Source organism: Anguilla anguilla, chromosome 12 (assembly GCF_013347855.1).
Source record: "Anguilla anguilla isolate fAngAng1 chromosome 12, fAngAng1.pri, whole genome shotgun sequence".
In the NCBI taxonomy this organism is placed as follows: Eukaryota; Metazoa; Chordata; class Actinopteri; order Anguilliformes; family Anguillidae; genus Anguilla; species Anguilla anguilla.
In genome coordinates this window covers 3,112,743-3,128,779 of record NC_049212.1, presented here as the reverse complement: position 1 = coordinate 3,128,779, position 16,037 = coordinate 3,112,743, and the positions used below count along the sequence as shown (strand labels likewise).

The window sequence follows — 16,037 nt, the reverse complement described above, 5'->3', positions numbered from 1 at the left end:
AAGGAGATTTATTGAGTCCACAAGTGGCTGAACTATCCCCACAGGGGGTCTTGGGCCATTCCATGCTTTAGTTAGTCACTTTGAAATAAAGCACCATGCTCACGTGAGACAACCAGCGTGTTCCTCTCAGACAAAAAAAGAATGTTTGTGCCTCAGGCTAAACCGTACGATCTTTATTCCATAGCTGAGCCGTACAAGAGCAACGGTACTGCATTCAGTCAAAAATACAAAGGAAATCCATCAAGTGACATAAAGTACATGTAGAAGACACCCTCATATTTTCAATTACTTAGCAAAACACAGGACGTGATTCACAATAGGCCTACAGATGAGCATCGTAAGATTGAGTGAATGTGGAGAAAACCTGGCCTTAAAATTAATCTCCTCACCCTAAAAGAAAACTGGCTAGTCTGCTGCCCTGAAAGTAGACCGCTCTGCATTTAATGCCAATCTGATTGCAAACGACCGTGATAACTCCAGAGTCCCTTTTCAACCGTGATCTGACAAAGCCAGCCCGTTTGAATGGAACCTCTAATTAGTCCATTTTAAGGTGAAAACTGGCAACATCAGAGAAAATACTGATTCTGAGAAGTGAAATTGAACTCTGACCCTGAAACCCCCTTGTTATCACTACTGCTCTGCTCAGAAAATGCCACACCCACCACAGTCCTGAAAATTAAAGAGCACTTCCCTTGTACCCATTCCTTCACCTTTGCCGAAATCCTGCTTACCTCATCACTAATATCATTAAGTTCCTTTATTTAGGTGCTGTTCCCTCCCAGATAAAACTTGCTGCCATCACTCTTTTACTTAAAGGTGCAGTTCACCCAAAAATGAAATTAAGGCATTTCCACTTACCTAGAATACTGCCTATCCATCCAGAGCTTTGCTGAGATATAATGAGTTTTCTAGGTATCCACTACAGCTCACCCTAATACAATGGACTTCATTGGGTCCCTGCTTTTGTGGTGTTTAATGTGCCAAAAATTTTCATTTGAACTCAACAGCAACGTTTCTTTCCAAATATAATGGCACGGTTACTCACGAACATCCACAGAGCTTAATTTCTGTGCGGGTTCATCGAGAACCACTTCTACAGAAGTACACCAACTGTGTATATCCGCACAAAGCCTCAACCAGAACACTCCAACTGCCAAAATCAACAGTTAGTTGCAGGTATAGTATAGCCAAAAGGTGTCGACCATCAGCAGATAACATCGGTGTAAGCGTGTGCACCCGATGGCACCTTTTAAACTTTGGTTAATACAATGTATAGCCTAATGTGTATGCTTGAACCACAACAAACCACAACTTGACTTCAACCACAACAAAATAATTATTCCTGTTAACTACTTACTACTGTTACTACTGAGACAATCCTCTTTCAGTGTCTATGTACATTTTTGTTGTTTATAGATCATAAAATATTTACACATTGGTAGCATTGCTAGATTTGAAGAGAAAGCGCTTAACCTGAATGAAAAGTAAAAAAACAAGATGTCATGCTCTGGCTACCTTGCTCAACATGAGTAAATTAGAACAGAAATCACTCCTAGGGTTTTTCACTAAAACTCCTTGCCAAAAAACCAGGACCTAGAAAAACCCTGCAAATGAATGAAGCCAGCATGGAGAAACACAAAGTCAGGAGAGTTTGTCTGCACCCACCTCCTGATGCTTTGGTTTTGAATTCTCCAAACCGAAAAGGACAGAATTCAAAGAATGCTGAAGAAAAAACAGTGGGCAGTATAAAGACAATCCATACGTTCCACAAAATCTGCCAAGAATCCCAGAAAAAAAACTCATTCACCAATGGATGTATAATCTACCAAAACAAAAAAAAAAGACATTTGGAACAAAACGACCATTGTAATGTTGTCTCCGCAGGTAGGCCTACCAATTAGTAAGAGAACGCAAACTTCAGTTGAGGAAGGCACCAGTCAAATGGATGGCATGATAATGTGATGTGATGCTACAAACTGTCTACATTTCCTTTATAATAAGTCAAGTCAAGTCACTTTTATTTGTATAGCACATTTAAAAACAACAGGAGTTGCGTCAAAGTGCTCTCCAGTTACTACAATACAACACAACGAACCACAACAAAATTACATCACGATACAATACATGTAATACAAGTGCCAAAGCTGAACGGCTGCCCTGCACTGGAGAAAGGCACAAACTACAGGCACCATGCGAGTGCAGAGGAAATGCAGACTGCAGTCACTGAAACTATTACTGAGCAAGCAGTGAGGGAGATCGGTGATGGCTCCTTATTGGTATAACAGCAGTAATAAGTTACCTGTGTATGCGTGCTGCGTGAAGGATGGGAGGCCCAAAACTGCATTTCTAGGGAATATTACAGCATCCCACGGGGATGCAGTGACGATTACCGGTGCAATCTCACATTCAAAATCAGGGCCATTGCGCTTGGTGGGCCTGGGCAGCGACAGGGCCAGTGTGCTGACTGGGAGAAGCACTGGTGTTGGTCAAAGACTGAAAGCCAAACCTCATACTCTGAAACAGGAACTGACGCAAGTGAAACACATTAAAAAATTAAAAAATAAAAAAAAAAACATGGATAGAAACCCATGGAGGAAGCTTGCAGGAGACAGCATACATGGACATCTTCCCAGCCTTTGCGAAATCTGCAAAAATCATTTTAGCTTTACGAGTGTCTGTCTGCTGATCGTCTGGAGACACTCACGGCCATCGCCATGGAGATGGCCATCGCCATGGAGGCCCCAGGTGAACTCCGGGGACTCTGACATTCAGAAAGCACAAGTGATTTTTCACTCAGCTTGTAAGAGGACAATTTTAACGAAGGAAGGTAGGAAAACAGTAGCCTAGCTGAATTCCTCTCATTATTGCACGCCCAACGGCATACCGTTAAAATAGTCGATACGGTCCATTTATGGTTCTTGCGGAAGTTGGCGCGCACCACCTCCGTGCTCGCAATTACGTAATCACGGACAAAAAGGCCATCTGCACGGCCTCCTCTCGCGCCTCTCAAATTTAGAAACACTACGGATGAGATCCTTCAGGTTCACAAGAGGGGACATAAATGGAATTCAGCGAAATTCCACATAAACGTTAACAAGAATAAGCAAACGACACAACAACAAACAAGCTTAATCCAATTCTAACAAAAAACACATCTTAAAAATTTTATCACCACCACCATGACAAACTTAAAAAATATTAGAGGTAAAAATCCAATTGCTAGCTTTTGGCAAAATCGGATTACTGTGGCTGAGACTGCTCAAAGCAAAAGCGATCAGTTTTAAATAAGCACAAAACGGACAAACGACAACATAATTAACGATAGGCCATGTGGACGTTTTAATATAAAGCATTTTGTTTTACTTAGAGCATCCTTGAGAGTTTTTAATCATCGGTGTGTGTTGTAGCTCACGGTGTTCCTACTCGCTCTTTGTTGTGCTGTGTGTGTGTGTGTGTGTGTGTGTGTGTCTGCACAGTCCGAGCCTATACAAGCCGCTCAGATCTTTTCTGGCAATCTCCAACGGGTTTTTTTTTTGGGGGGGGGTCAGGTTGGGCTGGGGCTTCAGGTCACTCGGGCCAGGTTGGGTCAGGCTTGAATTTTCAGGCTCGTTGAGAACTCTCCCCTAGTTTAAATAATCCTGTGCTACTCTAAGCATATGCTGTCCTAATTCAGCAGTATCCCTCCAGTGCAGGTACAACTCTTGTAGAGGTCACCCCTGTCCCAAAAGGAGTCCCAGTGCCCCATAAACCTGTACCCCTCTTTCCTACACCAGGTTTGTAGCCACGTGTTAAACCTCCAAATAAAGTTTTGCTTCCCTCTGCTTGCACATGGTAACCAGTACAATTCCAGAGAATGCTACCATGAAGGTTCTTTTCTGCTAGCTCTACAAATTTGTCCTGCAGAACCTCAAACCTACCCTGACCCATGTCATATGGCTCTAACATGAACCATGACCACTGGATCTCTCCCAGCCGTAACCAGAAGCTTGTCCGCATGCTCCAGGAGATCTCCTACCTGGGAACCAGGCAGACAACACACCATACCAGACTCATTGTCATGCGAACAGACTATTCTGTCTACACCTCTAATAACCCACACTATCACTGACTCCTTTTCCTGGAGGACCTGGCCATCTGGGCGCCCAGTAGCTCCTCAGTCCTCCCACCATCAGGGCTGGAATCAGTTGGACACCACAACCTCTGGAGATGCCACCCCTGTGTGGTCCGCATGCGCTTTTCTGCACTTGTGCTCTACTGTCACCCTAATCTCTCTCCCTGCCTGGTCTGGAGTCCCCTCCCCTTCCCAGCTGTGGCATGCAGACCATCTCGCTAAAGGACATGCTGCTTAGTTCCTGGAACTGTAATTCAGCAAGTTAGCCCTCAAGATGAAGGATCTCACTCAAGGTGCTCAATGAGCCGGCAATGGTGGCAGACAAACTCGCAACCCTTACACAGCATTAGCTGCATTTTATAGACCCTAACAATCTCCCCAAGTCCAGGTAGAGTACTGCCGTGATGGAGCCACTAAAAACGCACAAGCTCCAAACAGTTAGCAGAAAATACAACCAAATTCAGCCAGAATCAGATTATAGTAAACTACAGTTTTAGTTTACTAAAACTGTAATAATGGAGTTAATAATGGAGGCAAACTACTTAATGACGGTTAGGTTTTCTCCAGAGAGGGGAAAAAGACACAAAAAAAACCTCCCATCAGAAAGAAGGTGGACCAAATTAGCTAACCTAATGGAGGAAAAAGTGGAAGATTCCGTCAATATCTCCTAACAGCAACAGGCATTTACAACATAGGAGCAAATTCGTCTTATGTTGCTTTTAATATGGATTTTAAAAACACAAACAAACACCCAGCCAAGTTCACACAGACTTGGGTCGGAGGAAGACATTCATACATGGCTTTACCATGCAGGACTCAGACACCCGATCAACCAGCAGGGAGCCTCTAGAGAGTGATGAAGCACAGATCTCTAACTGAATAAACCTTCATCCACCTCATTGATGCAACTGCCAACTGTGCATTGCCCTATGGAGCTGCCAACCACAGTCAGCGCTGACATGTTCCGGATTTGAACTTGAGGTTGAGGTTCACTCGTGTGGTGCCTTAACCGGATGAGCCACCCAGCAGCCTGTCACTCCCTTTCAACAGAAAAAGAAAACACCTGAAACCTTTCGACTCTGAGAACTTCCCATTATAGCCAGATACATTTCTCAGAGGCACCTACATGTGCTTAAAAAACAGACAGGCACAATAATGAAATGGACCCAATCCTACTGTTAGCAACCCCCCCACCATTACTCCAGTCCGCGTGTTCTTCTAAGCGCCGATCGAACAGGTGAGGCAATGTGAGGGCCGTACGGCTGAGCCATTACGCGTATAACCCTGGCATCGGGCCCAGGAGTCTGGCCACCTTCCAGGCTCAAAAGCAATCAAAGCAGACAACCGTCACAAAAGCAGGCGCAGCCTCTGACTTTCCTCGAAGAAAAAGCCAGCAAAGAGCAGACGAGCACATCTGTGGCATTTAGCGGAGTACAAACAGGGCCCTCCACGGAGCAGAAAATTAATGTTAATTAAAATATGAACTTGAACTTGTATATGAACAATGTACAAGGAACATATTTCAAAATACAAAAAAAAAATGTGAATTTTTCCTCTTTCACTGTCAAGTAATAGTATTCACAAATCAATGTATTATTTACACTGTAATAAATAATTCAAAGCTTGTGTCACAATTGATGTAAAGTGTATATATTTGAGTGCCAACAATATGCAAATTAGCTTTACTTGCCACACGTGTTTACATAAGTAAAAGCATGCTTCATATTTTTTTATATTTCAACACAGATTTACTTTTACTTTAAGCACACAGCCAAAAACACCCCTTAACTATACCTCTACTTTGCTATCTAAGTGAATTCCTTAAGGATAGACTGTTTGAACAAAGAAACAGCTGAATATAAACATTTTCAGGGGTCAAATCAAACCTTCTAAACACCATTAATAACTGCTTTGCAGTCTAAAGATGATCTCAGAGTAAAATCTTATCGGTGACTTTTTGAGAATTCATTCGTACTTGTAAATGTTTCCAAATGCCAAACAGTAATCAGATATTTAAATGGACTTCGCTTGGAAACATATTGTGTCATGTGATGTCACAGAGACTCAATTTCCCATCCTGCCTCAGATTAAAATAGCACACCTCTGATCTCGAGACTCTGGCAAGCTCAGTCACGTGCATGTGTTCTATCTGCGTTTCAAAGCAAGCGGAACCCAAGCAGAGAAGCCATGCCCTCAAACAAAAACAGAAACAGCCAACCTGCGAGTGTCGCTAACAGATCTAGAAGCAGCAATAAGAGCACCAGGGAGAGGCACAGCACCGGCCGCGCGGACGCTACTCGACTTCAGCCGCAGAAGGACCCAGGCCTTTGCAAATAAACAACAACAGACAACAACCGCCCACGTTTCCTATTGTACGCTTCTCAACACCATTTTATTACACGGCAACCAGCATCTGAACATCCAGAGGAAGAGCTGTCTTCTGTTTCCGAGCAAACGGGAACAAAGTCCTCAGCGGAGAAGCACAGCGCGCGCGGGTTATTGTCCTCCTGCGGGGAGCCCTCGCTGTCTCACGGGGAAACGGAGGCTCCCCCCTGCCTGCCTCCCCCCTCCCCACACTCCCCCAGACCCGCTCACCTTCTCGATCTTGTCCAGCCACTCTTTGTTCTGCGCCAGCTCGGCCATGAAGGCCTGGTGCTTCAGCCACTTCTTATGCAGCTTCTGCCCCTCGTCCCGGGAGCTGTCCTGAGCCATGAGCATCTTCTCCGCCACCCAGTCGCCCAGCTGGAGGGGGAAAACAAACAAACACGGTGAGGCCGCCTGCCAGGAACCCTCCTCCAGCGGGGGGGGGGGGGGGGGGGGGGGGGGGGGGGGGGGCAGGGGGGGGCTCGTCACTTCCACACGGTCCCTGGGACCAGTGAATGAGCAAGCCGCGGATAATGAGGAGGGGAACTGAAATCCCCCCCAAACGCTCTCTGCTCCATTCATTTCAGAGCCAAGCGCAAGCTAAGCCAAAACCCCCCAGCCCCCCCCTTTCCGGCAAACCCCACCCCCAAACGACCCCCCTCGCAGGCAAACCCCCCCCGTCTCTTCCCCGGCCCGCCTTCCCCCCAGCTCGTAATTCCACACTCGCCTTCGCGGGGGGGACGCGAGCCCCCAGTCACCGCCGGCTCTCCGGCGCGATAGCCGGCCCGCGCGCGCTCTCCATCCTCACACCCGCGGCCCGGGGCCCTGCCGGGGGGCCCGGCTCCAAAAGGGTCAAAACAACCGGTGTGGTGGGGGAGCGCGGGAGAGAGAGAGAGAGAGTGAGAGAGAGAGAGAGAGAGAGAGCACACAGGAAGGAGGACTGCCGATCGCTCCGGAGGCTCAGATCCACAGAAGGACGAGGACGGGGAACGAGTGGGGAGGAGAGGAAAGAGGAGGAGAACAGCAGATGGAGGGGCAGCAGGACCCGCCCCCCCCCCCCCCCCCGAGCTCTTGGAGGGCTGTCTCAGGTACAGGGAGGAATGCGAGCCCAGCAGCAGCGCTGGGTATCAACGCAGCGAGAGGGGAGAGGGGGAGCGGGGGATGGAGAGGGAAGATGGGGGGAGGTGGAGGGGAGGAGGAGGCGGAGGAGGGAGGAGCGGGAGGGTCTCCGATCTTAAGCCGCCCCCCCCCTTTCTCCTCAGAAATCCGAGCGCTCTCTCGTCAGTCGCTCCAGAGGCTCTGTCACGGCGGCGGCGCGTCCATGTTGTTTTTCTCCCTCTCTCTCCTTCCCTCCCGCTCTCCGTGCTGCTGAACGCTGCAGTCTGTGCTGCTCAGCGATGCCGTACTCCTGCTAGCGCACGGCTAGCCCTCGCTGCCTTCTGCCACTGCAGAGTGGAGCAGAGCAGAGCTGAGCTAGCGCCCGGGAGGCTAGGCGGGAAGGGCGGGAGGGAGAGAGAGAGAGAAAGAGAGGGAGGGAGTGAGACAGAGAGAGAGAGAGAGAGAGAGAGAGCAAGGGAGGGAGAGAGAGAGAGAAAGAGCACGCGCACGAGAGAGGGGGGAGAGAGAGAGGAGGGGGGAGGGACGAAGGGGAGGGGGTGGACAGAGCGAGTGATACAGGGAGAGAGAGAGAGAGAGAGAGAGCGAGAGAGAACCTACGTCTTTCTTGGGCATCACAAGGGACAATTCTCTGCACTTCAAATTACTGCACTGTGAGCAGGAGTGGAGGGAGGAGAAAGAGAGGGGCACTGGAAATGAGCTGAATGAAATAAGAGGGGAGGAGAGAGAGAGGGAGGGAGAGTGAGAGAGAAAGGGGGGAGAGAGAGACAAAGAGAGGGAGAGAGAGAGAGAGAGATATGCAGGAACATACAGGCCAGGGTTTGCTGCCTGATTTAGAATGTTGCTTCCATTTAAAGAGCCCTCAACACATTTTCTTTTTTATTCCCTCTCTCTTTCCCTCCAAACCGTTCCTTCAGCACCCTTCACTCTCACCTCCATCACAGAGGACCATGCTCTTTGCCTGACCTGTAAGAGGTAACCAGGGTAACAGGCAGATCCTTCCCCGTATAAGGGTAACTCAGGTAACAGGCAGATCCCTCCCTGTATAAGCGTAACCGGGGTAACAGTCAGACCCCTCCCTCTATAAGGGTAACCAGGGTAACAGGCAGATCCCTCCCTGTATAAGGGTAACCAGGGTAACAGGCAGATCCCACCCTGTATAAGGGTAACCAGGGTAACAGGCAGATCCCTCCCTGTGTAAGGGTAACCAGGGTAACAGGCAGATCCCTCCCTGTATAAGGGTAACCAGGGTAACAGGCAGATCCCTCCCTCTATAAGGGTAACCAAGGTAACAGGCAGATCCCTCCCTGTATAAGGGTAACCAGGGTAACAGGCAGATCCCTCCCTGTATAAGGGTAACCAGGGTAACAGGCAGATCCCTCCCTGTATAAGGGTAACCAGGGTAACAGGCAGATCCCTCCCTGTATAAGGGTAACCAGGGTAACAGGCAGATCCCTCCCTCTATAAGGGTAACCAGGGTAACAGGCAGATCCCTCCCTCTATAAGGGTAACCAAGGTAACAGGCAGATCCCTCCCTCTATAAGGGTAACCAGGGTAACAGCAGATCCCTCTCTGTAAAAGGGTAACCAGGGTAACAGGCAGATCCCTCCCTGTATAAGGGTAATCAGGGTAACAGGCAGATCCCTCCCTGTATAAGGGTAACCAGGGTAACAGGCAGATCCCTCCCTCTATAAGGGTAACCAGGGTAACAGGCAGATCCCTCCCTGTATAAGGGTAACCAGGGTAACAGGCAGATCCCTCCCTGTATAAGGGTAACCAGGGTAACAGGCAGATCCTTCCCTGTATAAGGGTAACCAGGGTAGCAGGCAGATCCCTCCCTGTATAAGGGTAACCAGGGTAACAGGCAGATCCCTCCCTGTATAAGGGTAACCAGGGTAACAGGCAGATCCCTCCCTGGGTAACAGGCAGATCCCTCCCTGGGTAACAGTCAGATTGCTTCCTGCATACCAGTAACCCAGGTAATGACCAAACCGCTCCTTCTATAAGGGTAACCTGGGTAACGGCCAGGTAATAGTGTACAATGGCCAGGTAATGGTGTATAAAAATAATCATGCTTATGGGGCAGGCTCGATTCGGGTCACCCTGAAACATGCTGTATGCAAAATTAAACAGATGCAAGAGAGTAGTCGGGCTTTCCGGAGCATTCCACCTCAGTTATTTCCACTGCTGGAGGAGCAGCACCCCCTGCACATATGGCGATTCGCCCCTCCTCCCCCCCCCCCCCCACCCCCCTCCAAGAACACGGCAATCAGAAACTCAGCAGCAGGACACCAGTGGCCTGCCAAAGATCCTAAAAACATGAGCATTTGGAGGCAAATGAAAGGCAAAATCCCCACATATAATCCAGCGCAGGTGAACACGGTGGAGCGTGCAGCCCAACCTCTATGGTCTTTACTATGAGGGAGACACCCTACGGTTCAGGAAGTACGAGCTGTTCCACTGTTCACGTGCACTGTCCCTAAAAACGGTCCCACCACCTCCCTCCCGAAAACAGCGCTGGGTAAGCGCCTGTCCGGAAGGCCGCGCCCAAAAACAGCTTCTGGCAGCCTCAGAAATACACCTCTTTTCTCTTTAATAAATAATAAAGCTGAGGTGGTGAATTATTGAATGTGGGCAGAGAAACTAAATAAAGCTCAGGGCCAGGATGCCCTGGGAGAGAGAAGCTTTTTAACAGTGTGGATCTTTCACAGGCAGAACGGAGGAGCTTTTTTACAGTGTGGATCTTTCACAGGCGAGATAAAGGAGCCTTTAACAGCATTCTATTTCACAGGAGCAGGTGCTGACGGAGAAAAATTTTAACAGCGTGGATCTTTCACAGGTGGGGTGAAGGAGCCTTTAACAGTGTGGGTCTTTCACAGGCAGAACGGAGGAGCCTTTTAACAGTGTGGATCTTTCACAGGTGGGGTGAAGGAGCCTTTTAACAGTGTGGATCTTTCACAGGCAGAACGGAGGAGCCTTTTAACAGTGTGGGTCTTTCACAGGCAGAACGGAGGAGCCTTTTAACAGTGTGGATCTTTCACAGGCAGAACAGAGGAGCCTTTTAACAGTGTGGATCTTTCACAGGCAGAACGGAGGAGCCTTTTAACAGTGTGGATCTTTCACAGGCAGAGCGGAGGAGCCTTTTAACAGTGTGGGTCTTTCACAGGCAGAGCGGAGGAGCCTTTTAACAGTGTGGGTCTTTCACAGGCAGAACGGAGGAGCCTTTTAACAGTGTGGATCTTTCACAGGCAGAGCGGAGGAGCCTTTTAACAGTGTGGGTCTTTCACAGGCACTGATGGGGAGACACAGGAGATTCACAGGACGCCTGCCACGGTAATGCAGAGGGTAACACAGACACCAAAACGCAGCCCCAAAAAAAACAACGCCCAGGTTCAAAAAACCTTGACCCACATACGCAGCATAACTATAGCCGGTCGCAGTTCAGCACACTGCCACCTTGCCAACATTCAGCTCTTTTTAGCATAAATTAGGGCACTTGTATAACAATTCAGTACTATTAGCACTCCTTGCATTCCCTTGCAAATGCACATATGGGGGTTTCCTTGAGGTAGCAGCAAAGTGTGAGCCCTCTCGCTACTTTGCAGCAACATTGTGAGAACGTTCTGTCCTGAGACTGACTTTTCAAATGAGTAAACACCTTCATATTCCTCAAGCAAACCTGCAAGGAGGAGAAGAATCATATAGAATTGTGTCTTTTGCTTCACATGGATTGGAACAAAAACTAATGATTATGCTGTCTAGGAATTTATTGGTAATTCATGAACAGTAATCCATGCACAAAACCTCATAGATATAATTCAATGTTAAAAATGTGATAAATATTTACCTATGCACATTTTGCAAAAACGTATCTGGATTTCTCCTTCAGAAGCCCCCTCCAGATACGTATCATGTGCTGTATGTACAGATGCAGTTGCAGGACAGTAACAATCTTTTTTGTTTTTTGGAAATCCGTCCTTATACAACCATAGTACAGCAGCGTATCCTTCTTGTTATAGCAGTTCCCTTCTGCTTAGTTTGTGGAGGAATAACTCATTTACCATCTTAATAACTCCATGATGATTCACATTATTCATCTTGCAACTCCCAGCAGCCCTTCTAACACACTCCAAAACTTTCAATGCACACTGAGCCTCACATAAAGGACACCCACTCCGAAAAAGCACTTTCCAGCAAAAATAGTTTTGGAAATAAGGACAAGGTCTGAAGCACCTTGTCACTGACCGGGCTGGGCAGGGCTGGCCGACAGCAGGAACTATGTTGATATTTATCTTAGCTCCGAGACACTTAGCATTACTCAGCTAACGTGCACATTTTACTCAGCTGGGAATCGTGCATGCTGCACATCTGGCGCCCATGAACAAGCTTGACTCTGACAGGACACACAGCAGCCACAGTCCAGGATGTGACCTCACAACCTCCCCAGTGTTTTCATGGCAGGTCCACTCAAATGCCCCTTTAAGAATTTTGATAAAGGTGATTAAGGCAGCCGTTACAGAAATCTGGGCTTCTCCTGTGTTCTGCTCTCTGTTATCTCACCATTCAACAACTTCATTTTCACCCACCAATCAAATTGCACTGTTCTGCCGTGCACACCAATAGAAAAGCACCACTTTGCCACCCCATAGAGAAGACAGAAGTGGCGGCTGAGGTTATAATTGAGTCTGGAGCCTTCTCCCTGACTCAAGACTCTGGAGGATCCAGGTGTGAGTCAGTGTGAGACAGGTGTGAGTCAGGTCTGAGTCAGGTGTGAGTCAGGTGTGAGACAGGTGTGAGACAGTGTGAGTCAGGTGTGAGTCAGTGTGAGTCAGGTGTGAGTCAGGTGTGATACAGGTGTGAGACAGAGTGAGACAGGTGTCATACAGGTGTGAGACAGGTGTGAGTCAGGTGTGAGACAGTGTGAGTCAGGTGTGAGTCAGGTGTGAGACAGGTGTGAGTCAGGTGTGAGTCAGGTGTGAGTCAGGTGTGAGACAGGTGTAAGACAGGTGTGAGTTAGGTGTGAGTTAGGTGTGAGACAGGGGTGAGACAGGTGTGAGTCAGGTGTGAGACAGGTGTGAGTCAGGTGTGAGACAGGTGTGAGTTAGGTGTGATACAGGTGTGAGACAGGTGTGAGTCAGTGTGGCCTACCTCATGGCAGTCCTGCAGGAACCTCTGCAGCTCCCACTGGTCATTCAGTCTGTCGAGCCACTGCTGAGCCAGGCTTCTGTTCTGGGCGCTCCTGTGGGAGAGAGTGGGGAGGAGGTCAGGCCCCCACAATCCTTTCTCTGCCCAGTCATGAACCTCATTTTCCATCTGGGAAGCCCCGTTATGAGCATAAGCCAGGCTCAGCCCAGTGTGGGTCAGACAGAGACTGCTACAATGTCTGTAGTTATACAGTGAGCTCCATAAAGTTTGGGACAAAGACACATTTTACCTGCATGTGACTCTACTACACAATTTCAGATTTGTAATCAAACAATTTGCATGTGGTTAAAGTGCACATTCTCAGCCAGTTTTATCCATATTACCCATTGGAGGGCACCATAATTCTTTGGACAAATGGCTTCACAGGTGTTGCTACGTATAAAAAAGTGCTTTCATTTCTACATGGTGAGATCAAATTATATAAACATATCTTTTAATAAAAGCGGATTTATTTATTTTTTTAAATCGTCAGATCTAGGAGTAGAGATCATGATCCCTCATGATGATCACCAATCCCTCAATATTCCATCAGTCAGCAGCCCTAATGGCCATGTGACTTTTGTTTGCCTGCTTTTACTTCCCACAAGGCAGTGTTGACTTGTGTCATCATTTCAGGAATGGAAAAACATGTTGCTTGTCTAAACACGAACATCTGATCTGGCAACTCGGAAAACTACTGTGTGGACAGCCACAAAACCATCAGATTTGAAAAACAAAGCCAAACTAACAGATGATAGACAAATACAACAGTGGGAGAGGACACAGGGTTTTTCATGCTTGATAAAAGGTTGACAATGCCTAGACCTCAGGTTTTATTTCTTATTTCTTTCTTCAAGGGGACCATACATATTTTAAAATGCTGGCCAAACACATTCCATTCATAAATGTAACACAGACGCCTCCTTAAAATGTGGACAGCTACAATTTATAAGTCTACCACTATAACCTGACACTTTGCAAAAGCTAGCGTGGACATTATTGTGATTTGTAAGTCTTCTCTTTTTTCCTTCTCAAAGAACAAAGAGCCAAGAGCAAGTCAGTAAGTTAGAGGCGTGGCCCACGGGTGAGCAGCCCTGCCCCGGCCCTCGCTCACCTGTTGACGAGCGTGTCCACTCGCTCCTGGATGCGGTCTGAGTAGATGTTAGCCTGGCTGATGAGGCTTTCCCCTGCCTCGATCACGGCCTTGATGCGGTGCAGGTTGATCTCCATGGTGGTGGTGAAGTCCTTGTGCTTCTTGATGGCGCCCTCTACTGTTTCCACGGTAGTGGGCAACTCCACATGGGCCAGGGCGGACTCCTAGTGCAGGGACAGAAATCACGCAACATACCGACTTAGGACTGGCCAGAATTAAAATCTGACAAAGAGACACTGACAGCAGCACAACTTACAGATGCTATTAATGAAACTCCATATGACGCCATTGACAAGTCAAAGACCTCACTTGGTTTTTAAAGTTTAAAAATGTGTGCTATTGTGCAATCAGAATTTCAGATAAACTGGATTATGAGGCTTGCTGGATATCTCATTTTTAAATTATGGCCTTAGAGAGAATGACAATATCATTTGATATGGCAAAAATGCTCATAGTCTACACAATATTGCATTGTTATTAACTGGCCTGCTGTGTTTGACCTGACAGTGGGAATGCTGCCTCCCCTCCACAGGCATAAACAGGAACATCTTTGTTCATTAAAAGCCACACGGAGGCTCTTATCTATGCATACAAATCTACGGTGTTATGGTGTCTCCATTCCTGGAGAGTTTAATTACCTCTGAAGAGACATAGACCACAAAGCTATTTAGCGTGGCCACAGAATAACATAAGGATCATGGTTTCCTTTTTGATTTTAAGTTTGAATGCCAATCCTCAATTGAAAGTCTTGATTTATGTGTAGATAACTGTAATTGAGGCCTGTCCGTTCGAAATTTACAAGTGGAGATTAGTGTGGTATGACTGGCCTTGACACATGGATGTAATACTTTGCCTGGAGATGGAGATTGCAGTACTGGCTGGACTTAACAATTATCACATACAACAATTACCCCCATTTTGTAGAGGTATTCAATAGCTGAGCTGAATTACCTCCTAACATACATATTTTCGTGTTTGATCTCATTAGAAAGAGACTAAAACCATGAACCTTTTGATAATAATATCATGGTGCTTAGCCCTGCTTCTGACAACATAAGGTTACCTTAAGTAAATTTGTCAGTTTTCAGAAAAGGCTGTCATTGTCTGATCCTCTTCGACACCTTAGCTCAGCATCATCTCAATCTGGCTAGGCGTCAACTCCTGTTCATTCATTAATGATGCAAGAGCCAGGGGAGGAGGGAGTGTCCCTCCCCCTCTTTCAACTACATAAAATGTGGGCCAGTCTTTACTTTAGCTAGGTTTGTACTGGCATCTGAGTCTGATGTATGGGTCTGGCATTTGTTTTTTGTGTTCGGTCTTGTGTGGCTTCTCACATTTTTAGTTTTACAGCTCATCTGGCATTTTTATATTTCATGTGTGGTTTTTGTGGAATATTCTGTTATCTGTTGGTTCTTGAGAATTGATCTTGGTGCATTTTGGGATGAACTTGGGAAAGACAAGCTGTGCTTTGTTATCTTTCATTAATTTCTTTTGTGACGGTAACTTGTCTATGTTAATAACTTTCATTGTTAGGGTAGTTGAACCGCTTTAGATTACACATTGAATGATCGTTATAGCTTAATAAATCTTTTAATTTAAATCTGGTCATGAGTTGTACATTTTGATAAAGGTTGATCCAACAGGGTGTTGTTCCTATGAATGAATTTGGCAATTAATTGATATCTTTGATAATAATAAACAATTAAATACATATATTTTACAGGTTGGCTATGTGAGAAGTTTTAACGTTGAGGTCACTTTAATTCTTTAATCAGCGTGCTGAACACTAAATGAGGCGGTCAGTTGTCAAAACTGATGAATTCAGGAATTGTCATTTTATACAGATTCTCACTTCCCCAACAGGATGGAGCCTAGTCTAAAAAGTGGCCTCATTATTATTAAAATCTGAAAAGAACTGGAACAGGAACTAATGAAGAAGCATCATGTGTGTTTAACCATGTATGGAGATTTCAGTTAGCAGCATATTTATGTTTGCCACCTTTAGCCTTACCCAAAAGCACGGCTATAGACTAACTGACAGCCAGGAATCATTTTTACAACAGTCAGATCAGGTTAGCATCAGCAGACCAAGGGGCAGATCCTGTTTTG

At 46.7% G+C, this 16,037-nt stretch overlaps 1 protein-coding gene across 3 annotated transcripts in view; it reads right to left on the bottom strand.

Moving 5' to 3' along the window:
* The window catches only part of LOC118209414 (spectrin beta chain, non-erythrocytic 4-like), a 110,507-nt gene that overhangs the window by 40,426 nt on the left and 54,044 nt on the right, over nucleotides 1-16,037 (bottom strand). For 2 of the 3 annotated variants that reach the window (XM_035384694.1, XM_035384695.1), the window contains exons 17-19: nucleotides 13,890-14,092; nucleotides 12,740-12,830; nucleotides 6,707-6,853 (exon numbers count right to left, since the gene is read on the bottom strand). In XM_035384694.1, the coding sequence (XP_035240585.1) occupies nucleotides 6,707-6,853; nucleotides 12,740-12,830; nucleotides 13,890-14,092 (441 nt within the window). Of the gene's footprint in view, nucleotides 1-6,706; nucleotides 6,854-7,202; nucleotides 7,959-12,739; nucleotides 12,831-13,889; nucleotides 14,093-16,037 lie in introns of those variants that run through there. The other variant, XM_035384696.1, reaches the window with a different exon arrangement.